Source organism: Nicotiana tomentosiformis, chromosome 1, assembly GCF_000390325.3.
Source record: "Nicotiana tomentosiformis chromosome 1, ASM39032v3, whole genome shotgun sequence".
NCBI classification, from domain to species: Eukaryota; Viridiplantae; Streptophyta; class Magnoliopsida; order Solanales; family Solanaceae; genus Nicotiana; species Nicotiana tomentosiformis.
Genome location: NC_090812.1, coordinates 57,767,881 through 57,786,188, shown reverse-complemented (window position 1 = coordinate 57,786,188; position 18,308 = coordinate 57,767,881). Strand labels below are relative to the sequence as shown.

The 18,308-nt window shown below is 34.1% G+C and overlaps 2 protein-coding genes and 1 long non-coding RNA gene across 3 annotated transcripts; 1 reads left to right on the top strand and 2 right to left on the bottom strand.

Annotated features, from left to right (window-relative positions):
* Positions 1 to 5,156: 5,156 nt before the first annotated feature.
* Positions 5,157 to 17,346, top strand: LOC104118855 (uncharacterized). Its single transcript, XR_011410728.1, has 2 exons — positions 5,157 to 6,399; positions 17,060 to 17,346. It is a non-coding gene; the product is annotated as an uncharacterized lncRNA (long non-coding RNA).
* On the bottom strand, positions 5,941 to 9,719 carry LOC138904162 ((-)-camphene/tricyclene synthase, chloroplastic-like). Its single transcript, XM_070192693.1, has 4 exons — positions 9,713 to 9,719; positions 9,653 to 9,660; positions 9,193 to 9,441; positions 5,941 to 9,078 (listed from the first exon to the last, which is right to left on the bottom strand). The coding sequence occupies exons 1-4, from the start codon at positions 9,717 to 9,719 to the stop codon at positions 8,779 to 8,781; spliced, it is 564 nt and encodes a 187-aa protein (XP_070048794.1). The 3' UTR covers positions 5,941 to 8,778.
* On the bottom strand, positions 9,684 to 11,009 carry LOC117273105 (terpineol synthase, chloroplastic-like). The gene is made up of 3 exons (XM_070183614.1): positions 10,674 to 11,009; positions 10,063 to 10,547; positions 9,684 to 9,957 (listed from the first exon to the last, which is right to left on the bottom strand). The coding sequence occupies exons 1-3, from the start codon at positions 10,929 to 10,931 to the stop codon at positions 9,813 to 9,815; spliced, it is 888 nt and encodes a 295-aa protein (XP_070039715.1). The 5' UTR covers positions 10,932 to 11,009; the 3' UTR covers positions 9,684 to 9,812.
* Positions 17,347 to 18,308: the final 962 nt, after the last annotated feature.

The following is an 18,308-nucleotide window of genomic DNA, read 5'->3' as shown; positions in this document are numbered from 1 at the left end:
CCAGGTGTCGTGTAATTATTATTATTTTTAGGCATGATTTCTGCCGAGGAGGTACGACCCATTCCAGAGTGTCGTGTACATTGGCGAGGGACGTGCAACACGATCCATAAATGCATCTATCCTGCCGAGGCGTTCGGCCCGCTCCACAAGAAAAGAAGACATTTTCTTATGTACCTCCGGGAGGAGAGTATATTTATTATAAGATCAATTCGTGAGGATGAACAATTTCTTTTAACAATTAATTAATTTAAACAGAAAATTAAGCATATGAGATTTTCATTTAATATCTTCCGTAACAATTCACAATATATATCAAATAATTTAATTAAGTAAAGAATACAATTTACACAAGTAATTCATGATTTGAGTCCTAAACTACCCGGACTTTATCATAAATAGTTGCTACGCACGGACTCTCGTCACCTCGTGCGTACGTAGCCCCCACAATTAGCAACAATTATTAATTTAATTACCTATGGGGTAATTTCCCCCTCACAAGATTAGACAAGAGACTTACCTCAATATGCTCTAATTTAATCCAATAGAAGGCCTTTTCCTCGATTATCCAACTCTGAATGGATCGAATCTAGCCAAAATAAATTCGATACAATCACTAAAATTATAGGAATCAATTTCATAAAAAATACTACATTTTTCAATAAAATCCGAAATTAACTCAAAAATTGTCCGTGAGGCCCGCGTCTCGGAATCCGGAAAAAGTTACGAAATATGAACGCACATTCAAACATGAGTCTACCCATAAAAAAATTACTAAATTCCGATAATAATTTAGCCCTCAAATCTATCCAAGAAGGTTTTCAAACTTTTCCAACTTAATTCACCAATTACATAATAAAAACAATGATGGATTCGGGTAATTTAACCAATATTGAGTTAAGAACGCTTACCCCGTTGTTTTCTCTGAAAATCTCTCAAAACTCGCCTAAATTCGAGCTCCAAATCGTTAAAAATGGAAGTCCCATTTTCTGAACTTAACATTCTACCGAGACCCTCTCTGCTTCGGGAACACGACCCTTGTCTCGCGTTCGCGAAGCACAAAAAATGTGCTGCCCAACTTTACTCTTCGCGAACGCGAGGCTCCTCTCGCGAACGCGAAGCACTGCCAAACTTGGCCTTAACGAATGCGAAGCTTTAATGCCCAATACCCCGCATGGCCTCGCCCTTTTACGCGAACGCGAAAGCCTTCACGCGTTCACGATGCAAACTGCCATCACCCTTCGCGAACGCGGTCCATTCTTTGCGAACGCGAAGAGAAAATCTCGCCTGCTCCAGTTTTCCCTTCGCGAACGCGAGACCTCTCTCGTGAACGCGAAGAAGAAAACCAGAACTGGAAAATCTGGTTTCTCAGATTTAGCTCTGGGCAGTCCGAAACACGCTCGAGTCCCTCGGGACCCCGTCCAAAGGTACCAACAAGTATGTAATCATAATACGGACCTACTCGAACTCTCAAAATGCGTAAAACAACTACAAATCCAAGAATCACACCCCAAAACCAAATTGGATCAAACTTTGAACTTCAAGTTTTTCAAATTCTCCGAATGCGCCGAATCATACTTAGACTACTCGGAATGACACCAAAATTTGCATGCAAGTCTTAAATGACATTAAGAAACTATTCCCGATCTCGGAATTCAATTCGGACCTCCATTACTCCAAAACCTACTCCAAACTAAATTTAAAGAACTTTAAACCTTAAAATAGTTAATTTTCACTATTAAGCGCCAAAATGCTCCCGGATAATCCAAAATCCGATCCGAATATATGCCCAAGTCCAAAATCATCATACAAACCTATTGGAACTGTCAAATCCCGATTTCGAGGTCGTTTTCTCAAAATATTGACCGAAGTCAAACTTGGCATTTTAAAGCCAACTTAAGGAACCAAATATTCCGATTTCAACCCGAACACTTCCAAATCCCGAACCAACCATTCCCGCAAGTCATAAATCAATAAAAGCACATTCGGGGAGTTTTATTTTAGGGAACGGGGTTCTAAAAGTCAAAATGACAGGTTGGGTCATTACATTAAGAGAAAAGAGGGAGACTTTTGAAACTTGTGGTCTTTAAAGCTTAAAGGGTAAAAGCTTTGTGTAGCCATGACATTTGTGTAGTTATAAAAGTTTCTCATTAAGGGTAAAATGGAAAGTTTAAAGTTGAATTATTTTCAATTATAAAAATATGTCATTCTTTTTTAAACGGACTAATAAGGATAGTGTATCATCTAAATTGAAATGAATGGAGTATGTCCTAGTACTGATAAATAATTCAATCCTTTAAGAAATACAAAAATCTGAAGTTTGAAATTATATTCTTACATCTTTAATTTCACCGGTTTCCATTTTCTTGACTTGATTAATTTCGAGAAAAATTCTATTACTATATGGAAACTTATAGCCTGTTTGGCCAAGCTTTTTTTTGGGCCAAAAGTATTTTTGTGGTCAAAAGTACTTTTGGCCATAAGTTGAGTCGTTTGGCCAAGCTTTTAGATGGAAAAAAGTGCTTTTGAGGAGAAGCAGAAGCAGTTTTTGAGAAGCAGAAAAAAATAGCTTCTCTCCAAAAGCACTTTTCTGAGAAATATTTTTGAGAAAAAATACACTTAGAAGCAGTTTTCAAAAGTTTGATCAAACACTAATTACTGCTCAAAAGTGCTTTTCAAATTAATTAGTCAAACACAAACTGCTTCTCACCAAAAACACTTCTCAAAATAAGCTGATTTTAGAAGTTTGGCCAAACATGCTATTAATGGGTGACTCTTGACATTAAATGCATGACTCCGTGCTTTGGCTAGGGTTAATGTCTAGAGGCCTACCTGTATATTAGAATCCATAACGTGAAAATATGGACCAGGGGAACGTAATGCCTAACCTAGTTTAATTACAAAGGCGAACGTAGGAAGTTTTGTAAGCGGTGTCGAAGTTTTATATAAGAACGAGAATAATAACTTTAATTATTATACTTCTAAACAAGAAATAGCTTTAGTATATTATTTTTGTTGAGTCTTAAGTTATAAAAAGTCCTGAATTAAATTCTACTTCATCACGATTTTTAACTACATATATTCTCTCAAATATTTGCAAAAAAATATGCTAGTCAAGGTTCACACCTCTAACCTCTTAGAACAAAATCAAGCACATAACCAATGTACCAAGAGACAATTTATGTCAACTGGTGTCATTTTTTCCTACGTATCTGCTTTCTCACAGTATTAATACATATATTTAGTAAAACAATTGACGAACTCACGCAGCACAACGGGCGAGCAGAGCCAAGCCCAACCTTTACAGTCAGGAGACGCGTGGGCGTGACGTCCCGGAAGCGGACTAAATGTGCATCCACCCTTGATTATAAGTTAGGCATACCTAAAACAACATGCGGTGAAATTGTATGGTACTTCAATAGGAAATTAAAATTTGACGGCGTAGGGAAGCTGGAAAAAAGGCCGGAAAAATTAATTTTTTGTTACATGGCAAGTCATACTTATGTGAGGGTCTTTATTATCGGGGCTTTTGCATCTACACCCGGTTTTGAGGTCACAATTGAACATATACCCACTTTGTAAAAAAGTTTGCAAGCGTACCCACTTTACAATCAACTTCAGACTTATCGGGTCTGAAGTTAAAAAAAATTAGTCTGAAGTGAAAAAATTACACTTCAAATGTACTTAAACCCAAATAGGTCTAAAGTGCAACCAATGATTTCATGCACTTAAGGCTAATAAGTTTGAAGTAAAAAATTGCACTTCAGATGCACTTAATGCAGTAAGTATGAAGTAAAAAATTGCATGCACTTAAGAACAAAAAGTCTGAAGTGCAACAAACGTTTTCATTCACTTAACGCCAATAAGTCTGAAGTGAAAATTTGCACATCAGATGCACTTAAGGCCAAATAGGTCTGAAGTGTAACCAATGGTTCCATGCACTTAAAGGCCAATAAGTCTGAAGTAAAAAGTTGCACTTCAGATGCACTTTAGGCCAAAAGGTCTGAAGTACAACAAATATTTTGCTACACTTAAGGCAAATAAGTCTGAAGTGAAAAATTACACTTCAGATGTACTTAAGGCCAAAAGGTCTAAAGTGCAACAAACGTTTTGATATACTTAAGGCCAATAAGTCTTAAATGAAAAATTGCACTTCAGATGCACTTGAGGCCAAAAGGTCTGAAGTGCAACCAACATTTTTATGCACTTAAGGCCAAATAGGCCTGAAGTACAAATTTCCCAGAAATAGAAATTTGTTCTTCGAATTATAATAATCCAATATACGATTTAATACCTAAATCCACTCCAAATGAGCTCAAATTTGAAACATAACCTCCAAATATCATCAGGAACAAACCTCAATCATCAATTTATCAAAACAACAATAAATCTAATGAACCTATTTTGCAATTAAGAAAAAAAAGAAGAAGAAACCCTAAGCAATAGTAAAAAATAAAGCGTCATAACAGCTCACCATTGTAAAACATCATACACTACATTAAAATATGTTCACAACCACCATATAAAATCATTGTTACCCGAAGAAGAAGAAGAAGAAGGAGAAGAAGGAGGAGAAGAAGAAGAAGAGGAAGAAGAAGAAAACGAAGGAGGAGAAGGAGGCCTGAAGTTATTTAAAAAATTGGTACAAGTTAATTTTGTTAAAAATATTGGGTATAAGTTAAATTTGGACGACCAAATAAGATGACCCGTGTAATGTTTACTTATTACCAGACAACGTGAACTCATTGATCCCATGTGCTTACTAGCTTTAAGAGATAAAACTAAATTAAGTAAGCTTTAAGAGATAAAACTAAATTGTTAGACTGTATAAGATCAAGGAAAGAGACAATTTGTATTATTTCTCACTGTACGTTTGATATATAGTACTCCTCTATACATGTAAGTTTTAACCCATCCCAAAATTTCACACATTTTTAGTGCTTAGAAATGTTTTTTAGTTCTAATATTGTTACTTTGTCTATTTTGACTTTTTAGCTCTATTTTCTCGTAAAATTAAAACAGCAAAAATATTTTCCTTTATTTTAGCTAATAGGTATTTTATCTAGTTGCTTTTAATTTATCTTACCTTCCATGAGATTAAAATTTCTTCAATGTAGCTTATTCTCCTTTCCTTTTTCTATTTTTATTTTTATTCTAGATAACTAGTATTTTTGTCTAGCTATTTATATCTAAAAGAAAGTAAAAAAAAGAAAAAAAAGAGAAGAACGAAAGCAAAAAAAAAATTCAGAAGTTAAGCAATTAAGGATCACTAACTTTTGTCTTTCTAATTAAATCAACTTGATAGCATAGACAATTTAGCTTTATAGTATTTACGTTGCTTGGTTTGGTTATTTAATAGGTAAGAATTTTAGTTTAATTTTAATTTACACCAAAAAGAAAAAGGAAAATTCACACAAAGCCTGTTTGGACATAAAATTTGATGGAAGATTTTTCCAAAATAATTTTACTTTTTTTTTTAAAATCAGCGTTTGTTCATAAAATTTCTAATTTTCACTTGAAGATTCATTTTGGAAATTTTCGAATATTTAAAAAACTGCAAAAAATCGTTTTTCAAAATTTTCACTCAAATCACTCACAAAACTTCAAAATTGTGTTGTTTTTTTTAAATTTTATGAGTGATTTAAATGAAAATTTTGAAAACGGGGTTTTTTACCGTTTTTCAAATTTTGGAAAATTTACAAAATGAATGAAATGATTTCGGAAAAAGTGAAATTTTTTGCTTTTAGTTTGATTCCTTCCCATCTTTTGCTCCAACAAACTCACGTGACAGAGGCATAAAACAATTCACACGCCTGAGAGTTGGATAGAATTCACTCGGCATTTCACGTCTTTGGGACCACGCGGTTTTGGCTGGGAATTTTGTTTCTTCCTCTCCAAGCACTCAATTTAAGTATCATACACAGAACACAATAGAACAGTGGAGAAACGAGGGGGAGAGGAACGTGAGAAAACAGAGGGAGAATGAACAGAGTAGGGCACGAAACAGAATAGAACAGTGGAGAAACGAGAGGGGACAATCGGAAAAACAGAGTGAGAACGGACAGAAGGGGTTTTGGACAAAATCGAGGATTTCTCTTCTGATTTTCGGTTTTAATTTTCTTGTATAAAATTTATCAAAAGAAAATTCTGTTTCTTCTCACTACAAAAATGGTTTAAGATTTGGATTTCTATGGTGTTGCGGAGACGGAGTTGATTTCGACTGTCCGTTTCCGAGTTCGAGGTCGTGGATAAAGGTTTTAGTCGCCTGGTTCATTTTCTCACTCAAATTCCGGTAGGAGTTCGGTGAGGTTTCCGGTGAGGCCTCACAGTGGAGATCTTGTCCGCGGTTCTGACGCTTGTGGTTCAAAGCTGCCGCACAATTAAACTTCAGATTCGTTTGAGGTCGATTTCTCATTTCCTTCTCTATTTCTTATTTGCTTAACAACATCATGCTCTTATTATTTCGTTAATCTATCATTGCTCTGTTTTTGAATGTCTTAGTAATATTTGCTTTTTGTTGATGATTATTGTTTGTACGTTATTTTTTTTAAATATGTTTTGGATGGGTTTTTGATGGTTAAAGTGAGGTTTTGATTCCATGTTTCACTCTTCATTAAGAGATGATAGTTTAATGCTTCAACAACAACAATAACCCTACCCTGGGGCAGAGAAGCTGATTCCAATAGACCCTCGGCGTCCTTTTCTCCAAGAACTCCCCACCTTGCTCTTGGGGTGATTCGAACTCACAACCCTCTTGGTTGAAAGTGGAGGGTGCTTACCATCAGAGCAACCCACCTTGTCTACGTTTAAGGCTTCACAGTTACTATTTTGATGACAAAGAATTAATTTAACATAATTAAGTAAATCGATTGGAATTCTCGCTGCTTTTGAATACGCGGGTTTGTACATTAGGATGAAAAGTTGAATTCATCCTGTTAATTATTTCACTTTACTTGTTTGGGCCGTTAGGAGCATGTTTAGGCCCTTAGGAGCATGGGTAGGTAAATTTTAGGCCTTTTCTTTATTATATTCGAGGTGAGAGGTTGTCCCTTAGTTATTATTTTATCCGGAGAATATCCCGTAGTACATGTATTTGGAGGATGTGGCGAGCGTCGTGGAGGAGCGTAGGTTAGTTTAGGATTTTTCTTTCCTTTTTTTTATTAGGCGGGGACAACCTTAAACCTCTTTGTGTTTATTTTCTTTTGTGTGATTACCTTAATTAGAGTACTCTTTAAAGTCAATTTGATCATGTACGCAACCGTACTAGTTACATGACTTGGGAATGCCTAACAACTTCTTCCCGAGTCAAAAGAACCCCTTAATTGGAATCTACGGTGCAAACTAGTTTTGGAATCTAAATGTGTTTTAGGAGGAAAATTCATTTTTTTAAAATAGTAACTTGGCATGCCAAAACCAAATGTGCCGACTCTGAAAAATTCTTTGAAACTCATTCTTTTGTCACTTTCTGTTTGAAAACCCTTTTGAACTTAAAAATCACTTTATATCTTTTAAAGAGGTAGTAAGGTAAAAAAAGGGTGTGAATTTTAGAGGACCAAATCAACGGTGGTCGGGTAGTGGTGCACCCATCCTCCTAAATTCTGGATCCGCCTATGCTCAAGCTATTGATATTTTAGTTAACCGTCGATGGACATGGTCTGACAGGCACGTCCAAGTTCATTAATTTACCAATTTACTCGTAAATTGTGTTGGAGAAGAAAGTGAATATATTTTTAACCTATGACAGACTCTTTTCTATTGAGATAAATTAAAAGGGAATAAATTCATCTTCTTCCACTTCAAAAGAAGTTAATCTTTTAATGAGTTAATGAATAAAGAGTGGAGTTCGGGCACACGAAAATTGGGCTGATAGAGTTTTGCAAAGCAAAATTAAAATAATCCATGAAAAAACACAATTTTTGACGTTACAGGAGCTATATCGCAGTTGGACGCACAGGACAACACATCAGTCATAAAAATAATTGGGCAACAGAGGTGCCTTATGTTGAGATGCTTTTTTTTTATTTTATTTTTGCGCAAGCATAGGTTTAGAATCTTATTTTTTGATAATAGATGCAGTCAGGGGCGGATCTATGTATGGAATTGGGGGTGGTACACCACCTGGTCGCACGCATAAAGTTTTATATAAGGAACAAGTGGCACCCCAAGTCACAAAATGACTGAAGGTGCCATAGTTGAAGTGCTAAAATTCCATGCACAACACTAGGGATCGAGGCTCTACATATGCGTAGCCTTTCTTTTCTTTTTGTTAATTTCTCTTATTTTCTTCATCTTAAATATTCACTTATCTTATACAATTCCAATTTTATTATTTATTTATATTGTATATTTACTTTCTTTGTCTTTTTCTGAATGTTCGTATTTTATTTGGATGGATGTAATCTAATGATTTTCTTTTTTTATCCATATAATATTATTTTATTAATTACAATTTTTTTTATAGTGATGCATCAAAGACATAATATAATATTAATTAGCTACATGCAGATGGAAGGGGTGTATCACATATTCGTTTATGCATAAAACACATTTTAAATTGGATTGACCAACTTCAAAATGGATCGAACCGAACCGAAGTAATCCAAAACGGATCGAATCGACTTAATGTACACCCTAGTTCAATCTTCTTTACTAGTGGTCGTTAATAGTGGCACCCGTAGCCATTAAATCCTGGATCCGCCTCCGGATGCAGTCCATAATAATTTTCATACACACTTAATAGTAATGAGAAGACTGTTTAGGGGCCGAAGTATTTGGGACCTCTTAATATAATGGAGTGATAGGCTCAAAAAGTATTTTAGAGGTACTATTTTTAACTTCGCCATTTTGAATTCCATGCCCATCTCCATGCAAATACATGCAATGTGCTGTTCTTGCGATACTCTTTGTAATTTCGACGAATGTTTCAGAAAATAATGAGTTTTCCCTTTGAGCTGTGTTCATCCGTTCCCATGTCTCCTTAATACATAAACGTATTTGTTCTCTCGCCTCTTCTTCGGAAGCACCCTTTTCGTTCATGTAACACTGAATTGACTTAGGAACATCACCTCTCTTCAATTCATCCTGAATTAATTATAAAAATAAATAAATAAATGAGACACAAATATTATTTATAATTATAAATCAGTAGTCGTATAAATTAATTTTATATGAGAGAATAAAGGTTTAAAAGCATACCGATGATGTCGCTAAATCATCGGCAAGACGAAAAATTGTAGCAGAGCAGCGAATTAAGTCAGGGTATTTGCTTGATGATTCCAATGCCTCTTTGGGAACTGGATTTGTGGCGAGGAAAAATGCATGGACTAATACCATAGGAACGGCAATTGAGATCCATGCGTTGTCCATGTATTCTTTCAGAGTTGGCACATATCCACTGTAGTACCATCTTGCTTCTCGTATGAAAGATTTGCACAAATCTGCCCACTAATAACATGTCTCAAATAATTAGCAGTGCAAATAAATTGATTATTTTTTAAATTTGTAGTATTTTTTGTTGTTGGGTTTGGGGGGGGGGGGATGCAGAGGCAGAGACAGATGTCGCATGGGTTTAATAGGTTAGAGCATAACTATATATGTGAAATTTCAATAAGTTTTCAACGTATATTAAATTCTGAACCCGTAATTTCAAAAATACAATTGGTTCTTATGATGAAAAGCTTAAATGTTGAACACATCAAATTTAAATACTGGATACGTCTCATGAGAGAATTAGAGGCGGTTTGGGAAGAGAGAACAATTGCTTGAAGAAATTAAGGGTACGTACTAAAAGAAGGAAAAATCTTAAGTAAAATGAATCATATAGATTTTGTAAGGTAGGGTACGGCGTCGATCCCTTGCTCTTTGAGAATCTCGTACGCCATTTCATTGGTAATATTGAAGAGTGCAAGGTAACATATTTTCATATAGTCTGGAAGTTGGTCTATCGCTTTTATCTCCCATCTGAATTTATATTATCAGATATCAAATTAATTTCACGTGACAAACACAAGGAGAAAGGTGATTAACTAGAGATGTATATAACTGCTTTTTTCAAAAGTAACTGACCTTTCAATAGCATCAGTGAAGACTTCCAACTCATCAAGAGTGCCATAAACATCATAAATATCATCTATTATTCCAACAAAAGCAATGACTTTTGTCAACATTCTTCGGAAGTAGCTGTGTGGAGGCTCAAATTCTATCCCCACTGCCCAAAACAAATTCTCCACCAGTCTATCCCTTGAAAATGACAACTTTTCTGCAAGGCAAGAAATTAGTTTGGCAAATACATTACCTTGAGAGATATGAAAACCATGTTCTCTCAAGAGTCTAAATTTCAGAGCTGTGGCATATAATGAATCTCCTGTAGCTGCATTTAGGTTTATGTTGCTCAAAATTTGCATGATTTCATGCTTGAAGTGGTAACTAACTCCAAGTCTTTGTAAATTATCAATCAGCTCCAACTTCTCTAATTCTTGTGATCCCTCAGCCATTATCATCTTCTTCATTTCCTCCTTCAGTTTGTTAAAACGCTTCATATACTTCTCTCCCTACGCAATACATTTACAATTGATGATCAGCTAAGGTACGTAATCTTTTGAATGATATTACAACGAATTAATTATGCAGATAATTATATTGAATAACATGAATATGTGCTAAACAAATTATTTTACCGCATAATCATTGTGTATGGACTGAATATACTCAAAATCCCACATAGTAGGTTGGTAATTCCCTGAACGTCTAGTGGGATTTTGATCTGAAGCTGAAATAGCAGAGTACTGATTAGGTGATGGTTCAGTTTTGGTAGAGAGGCAGCTGGCTTTTGGCTTTCCTAGGCTGAAAGAGGAAATTAAAAAAGTAGATGACGGAGGTCTTTTGGAGGTGGCCATGTGTAGCATCCATACGTTGGTACATATTGCCACATCCATTATATTGATTCACTTCAATGTGTGGAGAGAATATATTTTTAGCTTAATGTTATCTAAATATATAGATTCATCTTTATAACAGGGAAACAACTTACACATGCTTTTTGTGTGTCTCTTTATTTTGACACAGCAAATAGATAGAACTAAAAATAATAGTAAGTGGACGAATTAGGAAGTCTATGTCTTTATAATTAGCATGGTACTATAAAAATAAACCTACCCTCTGAGTTTTCTTTCCACAAGGAAATCATTTCCCAATCCAAAATATATGTCAAATCCCTCAAATATATTTGACCTCTCTTTATCTTTTGGAAATTTCAGGAACATTTAATTGGAGTGATATTTGTTCACTCAATTATATGAAATTTTCCAGTAAAGTCATCTTTCTTTCGTTTATAACAGAAAAATCACTTAACTGTGTTTTTAGCGCTCAGAAGGTCACTCAATTAAATTTCTCAAACTTTTCATTGTCAAATACCTATTTTACCCTTTAAATTATTAACTTTTATCTTCTTCTTTTTTTTAACTTTTTTAATATTATAATTTTTTTCTCTCTTTAATCTACATTATGGACTTACCTATAAAATATTTTTTTTATTTGTATAATAAATAATAAAAAATTAATTTTCTAGAATATATTATATCAAAATAATAATATAATTGAGCATAATACTCAAGAATATATAATGTATTAATATAAAATACCCTTATTTTAAATAGTTAGTTTTTATATTACGTGCATGGAATATCTATTTTAAAACTTTTATTTTCTTTCATTCTAAATTGTGTAAATAAATTTTTGAGATTTTGTTGTTAATATTAAAATTATTATTACGAACAAATTGTTCTAATCATTTTTTTCTACTATGCTCAATATTTTATTATTCCAACATTATATATGCTTAAATACTATTTTTATTTATAAATTTATAAATAAAATTTATGTATTATATAGGTAAGTCCATAATATAAATTTAAAATAGAAAAAAATTATAATATTAAAAATTTAAAATAAAAATAAAAAGAAGAAAAACGTTGATAACTTAGAGGGTAAAATAGGTATTTGGCAATTATAAGTTTGAGAAATCTAGTTGAGTGACATTTTGAGTGTTATACGTATAGTTAAGTGACTTTGTTATTACAAACAAAAGAAAGATAATTTTAATAGATAATTTTAGATAGTTGAGTAATCATTTGAGTAACGAACTCAATTTCTTCTTAAGATTATATATGCAGACGTGTCGTTGTTTTCAACACAAATTGATGCATAATAATGCCAAACGGAGGGAGTACGAATAATTCGTGAAGGATATCTATTCGAAAATCTTGTCCGACAACAACTGGACGATAATTATGCTTCATACATATTAAATCGTACTATTTGCAGTCACGTTTTTCATAAGAAAATAGAAGCAATTAGGGGTCTACATATTGGTTCAGATTTTTCAATTATCAAATCAAACAATAGTATTTGATTTTTAAATTTATAAACCAAATCAAACCAACAAAGTCGGATTTTTCAATCTCGATTTTTCTCGAATTTTTCGGGGGGTTTCGGGTTATCGGATTTTTTTCGGGTTTTCAGATTTTTTCCGGTAAAGTCTTCATAGCATAAAATATGTAACTTGTGCTCCAAATATTTCTTAAGTCATAGTAAAATACAACTATATAATGTGTTTTCCAAGAAACTAACACAATAATATGAGATAAGTCATAGTATTATACTAAAATATTCAATAACAAAGATAAAATAACAAAATTACATAAAACAAATATTGCTAATTAATAAGCTATAATGAAAATTAACATAATCTAAAAATACTATATAGGTCATGCTAAAATAAGTATAGCTAATAAGTACTAATATTAATTACATAACTAAGCACTAAAGAAAAAGATAAACTAAGTTATGTATTTTCATTATAAACAATGTAAAACTAAAATAATTATCCAATACTTTTGTCATTCCTAGTATTGAATTGAATTCTTTTGTTAGCATTAGTATTGATTTGAACTTTGTTTGAGTTACTACATTTATGGGCTATAAAATTTATTTACCATTCAAGAATGTTAAGTCTAAACTTGAAATAATACGTTAAAAGATAAAACTGTGAAATGTTTTAAGAAATATTTATAAATTATATTACAATAAATATTTATATGTATAGAATATTTTTAAAAATTATATAAATGTACTATCGGGTTGGTTTGGTTTCGGTTTGACTTTTTTAGTTAAAACCAAACCAAACCAATTATGGTCGGGTTTTATTTTCCAATACCAAATCACATCGGATTTTTTTCCGGTTTAACTCGAATTATCGATTTGGTGCGATTTATCGATTTTTTTTGTACACCCCTAGAAGCAATTATCATCCTATAGTAGCTGCCCAAAATACTAGTGTTGAGGCCGGACAATCCATAGATATTTCTTGCACAAGATTTTCCAATTGGGAAACTTACACAAATGTCCAAAATAAGTCTCAACTTACCTACCTCTAGCCATTAGTCGTGGACTTACCAAAACTAGCCAAGCACATATAAAAATTAAAAAATTAAATAAATAAGATACTTTCTCTCAAAGAATCACTTGCAAAAATCACCTTCCATATTTTTAAACGTGATTAACAATATTAGATGCAAGACAGAAAGGAAATTTTATGGATGAGGTAGCAAATAAGGTGATGAAATACAAAAAAAAATACAATATTCCAAAAATCTAAGCAAAACTGGAACCTTTTCAATGGGTATACTTGAAATTCATTGGAAACATATAGATAAGTCAATATACAAAATTTGAGGAAGATTGGTGGTGATTTAGACTGATTTTGAATCAAAATTCGTAATTAAATCGAGTCAAAATATTTTTCTGCGACACATGTATCAAACATGTATCACGCATGTATCTCACATACAGGTATACATGGATATACATGTGATACACAATTGATACAAATATGATACATATGTAATATACAAATGATACACACTGTGATGCAAATATCATTTTTTTCCATGTTCAGTTTTTACTTCGAATTTTCAATTCAAACCACCTCAAAACTTCACCAAATCAACCAAAAAATGAGATTCAAGCTCCTTAAGATGTGCCCAATCTATTCTAATAATACACACTTAAAGGAAAGCAAAAATTTGACATTTATTTGCTATAAATAAATTTTGGAATGGAGCAAAAACATTTGATAACATTTGTCTTCCATTTTAAAAACTTAACCTTTTAAAATGAAGGAACAGACCCTAATCTTATGGTGGTTTATCCAATTTATTGGATTGCTAGTCAATCTAGCTTCATTGATGCCACAAAAAACTAAAAGAGTTTGGTCAACACTTTATAATTTTAAAAGGTTTAAATTTAATAAGTGTCTCGAAAGCAAAATACACTATTTCTTTCTTTAATTCATATTTACACCACACTCAATGTAATGACCCAATCGGCCATTTTAACTTTTAGAACTCTGTTCCCTAAAATAAAACTCCCCGAATGTGCTTTTATTGATTTATGACTTGCGGGGATGGTTAGTTTGGAATTTGAAAGTGTTCGGATTGAAATCGGAACACTTGGTTCCTTAAGTTAGCCTTAAAAGGCTAAATTTTGAGCAAACATACTCGGATCAGTATTTTAATAGTTTTGATAGGTCCGTATCGTGATTTGGGACTTGGGTGTATGCCCGGAATCAAATTCCGAGGTCCCTAGCCCGAGATATGGAATTTTGATGAAATAATTAAAATATTTAAGTTCAAATAGAGATCGGATGTCAAATTATATGCAAACGACCCCTGAATAGAGTTGTGATGATTCTAACAGCTCCGTATGGTGATTTTGGACTTAGGAGCGTGAGCGAAATTTTATTTGGAAGTCCGTAGTGAAATTAGGCTTAAAATGGCTAAAATAAGAATTTAAGTTTGGAAGTTTGATCGGGGAGTTAACTTTTTATATCGGGGTCGGATTCCGATTCCGGAAGTTGGAGCAGGTCCGAAATGTCAATTATGACTTGTGTGCTAAATTTGAGGTCAATCGGACTTGATTTGATAGGTTTCGGCATCGAATGTGGGAGTTAGAAGTTCAATAGTTTATTAGGCTTAAATCGATGCGCACTTCATGATTTCGATATTGTTTGATGCAATTTGAGGCCTCGAGCGAGTTCGTGTTGTGTTTTGGGATAGGTTGGTATAATTCGACGTGGTCCAGGGGGCCTCGAATGTGTTTTGGGGTGGTTTCGGATCGAATTTGAATGAAAAGCTATTGCTGGTTTGCTGGTTCTGAATTTGTTCTTCGTGAACGCGACGGGAGTCCCGCATCCGCGAAGAAGGAAAATGGTGGCTGCTATCTTGTGCTTCGCGAACGCGAAGAGGAGTTTTGAGGCCGTTGGGTTTTGGCCTTTGCGAACGCGAGGTGTAGTTCGCGAACGCGGAGAGATTGACTGAGGAAACTACGCGAACGCGAAGGGTCAATCGCGAACGCGTAGAAGAAAGGAGGAGACGGGCCTAAGGCTATTTGGCCTACGCGAACGCGGTGCCTTGCATGGACAGGCCTTCGCGAACGCGACACTGGTCATGCGAACGCGAAGGGAAAATACTGGGGCAGGAACATTTGGCCTTCGCGAACGCGAAAAAGAGCGGTTCTGGGCAGTGTTCTGTTAAAGACGGGGGTTGGACTCATTTCCACTCCATTTCTTCATGGGAGCCGATTTTGGGGACGAATTATGAGCACCCTTTCCACCATCAACCATGAAGTAAGTGATTCCTACTAGTTGTGAGTTAAATACAAGGTCTAGATATGGATTTAGACACGAAAATTTGTAAAAATTTGGAGTTTTGAAGAAAAACCTAGAAATTGATATTTTTGATTTTTCACCACGAAAATAGTTATGGAATTGGATCGAAACGATATAATTGAGTTCTTGAGATTATGGGAAACGATTCCCTCCGGAATTTTTTAAAATCCGGACATGTGGGCCTGGGGTAAATTTTAAGAATATTACCATTTTGGGTTTGGTAATTGAATTAATAGCCTTATTTCGAATTATTGAACATGTATTAATTATTTTATATAACTTTTGGATAGTTTCGTATTTTTCGGCATCGAATTGAAGTTTTTACACGACATCGTGGTCGGAAGTGGGCATTGAGACACGGTAAGTCTCTTGTCTAATCTTGTGAGGGGGAAATTACCCCATAGGAATTAAATTAAATAATTGTTGCTAATTGCGGGGGCTACGTACACACGAGGTGACGAGAGTCCGTGCGTAGTTACTATTAATGTTAAAGTCCGGGTAGTTTAGGACTCAAATCATGAATTACATGTGTACATTGTATTCTTTGTTTAATTAATATTAATTATATATATATATATATATATATATATATATATATATATATATATATATATATATATATATATGAATATATTTTGAATTGTCAGATAAAGATATTAAAGGATAGAAATCTCATATGCTTGATTTTCTGTTTAAATTAATTAATTGTTAAAAGAAATTGTTCTTCCTCCCGAATTTATCCTATAATAAATATACTCTCTTTCCGGAGGTACATAAGAAAATGTCCTCCTTTCTTGTGGAGTGGGCCGAACGCCTCGGCAGGATAGATGCATCTATGGATCGCGCTGCACGTCCCTCGGCAGTGTACATGACACTCTGGATCGGGTCGTACGTCCTCGGCAGAAATCGTGCTTAATAATAATAATCACACGATACCTTAATAGTTTATTGCAGCTTGTGAGCTAATTGATAAATTGGAAATCTTTGGAATTTATTGAATTATTATTCCTGCTTGATAAAGATTATTGTTATTCCTGTAAATGAGACTAATTTATAAATTTAAAAATTTATTTGAATTAAAGGAATTTAATTAATATATTGAGAATTGCTGCATTTGAAGGAATTTAATTATTTCTACCGGTCAATAAAATTACTGTTAACTCTGTGAATCACGTTGATATAAATATTTTTATGTCATGATTATTTAATATTATTGACCCATAGTGAGTGTCAAAGTCGGTCATCTCGTCTCTACCACTTCGAGATTAGGCTTGATATTTACTGGGTATACGTTATTTTCGTACTCATACTGCACTTACTGAATATTTTATTGTGTAGGTACATATATGTATAGCGGCCTTGTGGGCGCAGAGGTGTGGTTAATAATTGTGGGGACATAGGTGAGCTGCATTCTATAATACGATCCACAGTTAACAGAGTCTCCTTCAGAGTTATTATATTTTCTTGTCTAATTTATATTCTGGACAGATGCTGTATTTTAATTTTAATTCCCTAGTAAATACTCATGCACTTGTGACACCGGGGTTTGGGAATGGTTGTGAATTGTTTAGAAATGTAGTTGCTAAAAATATTTATCATTTACTCTATGAGTTTTATCTTTACAATTTCATTGAAGAAATTTTTATTTCAAAAATACTAAAAATGGATAATTAAGTTAATTGATTATGGTTGGCTTGCCTGACAGTGGTGTCCGGCGCCATCACGACCTTTTTGGATTTTGGGTCGTGACAACATGGTATCGGAGCACTAGGTTCACTTAGGTCTCACGAGTCATGAGCGAGTCTAGTATAGTCTTGCGGATCGGTACAGAGACGTCTGTGCTTATCTTCGAGAAGCTACAGGGCTGATAGGAATACTTCCCTTTTTGATTCCTCATCGTGCGATTCGATTCCTTTGAGGCTTATGCCTACATTTTTTTCCTATTCAATCTTATGCGACGTGAACCGCTTGTTATAAATTGGGGATCGAAGAAATTTTTAATGGTACTACAGGTGTAATACATGATACTTCTCCCTGTGTAATTAATTGGGTTATTGTCGTCGCCTTGCGGAATGTCACTCTATCATTTCAGTTCAGTATCAATACTACCTAATGTTTTGAGATTTGGCATTGATTGTTATGACGATTCATGCGTTGTTATCGCATCGTGTTTATGTAATGGTAGAATGCTTGTCTATGTGCCAGGGCAGTAAACAACTTAAAAGAAGGTTTTTCTTAGTACATGATTCAGAGGTTCCATGTTTTAATTCTAGCAAAGAAAAGGCAATCGGACTATGAATATTCAAGTTTGGGGTTGATGGAGTAACGAAGCTTGATATTTTCGAGTGTGGTAGAATTCTCAATTTTGATGTGGTGTCATCACCTTGTAAAATGCGTTAAGGTTCGCCGGTATTATGATTTTCTTCAACTCGCCTTCATGATGGGGTGTAGGAATTGGTATAGGGGAAGTAGTCGTTAGAGATCGCGGTGTGTAGTGATTCAGGATCGAAGCAACGTTTCTAGTATTGATGTCTCGAGAAGGATGATCGTCAGAAAGGTTTAAAGCTGGTAACGAGCTATTGGTTCA

Excerpts from the sequence above, each read along its gene's own strand:
- LOC138904162 (XM_070192693.1), bottom strand. Across the intron at positions 9,079-9,192 it reads ATGATTTAGCGACATCATCG|GATGAATTGAAGAGAGGTGA; the intron begins GTATGCTTTTAA and ends TAATTAATTCAG.
- LOC117273105 (XM_070183614.1), bottom strand. The coding sequence starts at position 10,931 with ATGGATGTGGCAATATGTACCAACGTATGGATGCTACACATGGCCACC. Across the intron at positions 10,548-10,673 it reads CCATACACAATGATTATGCG|GGAGAGAAGTATATGAAGCG; the intron begins GTAAAATAATTT and ends TGTATTGCGTAG. Across the intron at positions 9,958-10,062 it reads TTCACTGATGCTATTGAAAG|ATGGGAGATAAAAGCGATAG; the intron begins GTCAGTTACTTT and ends ATATAAATTCAG.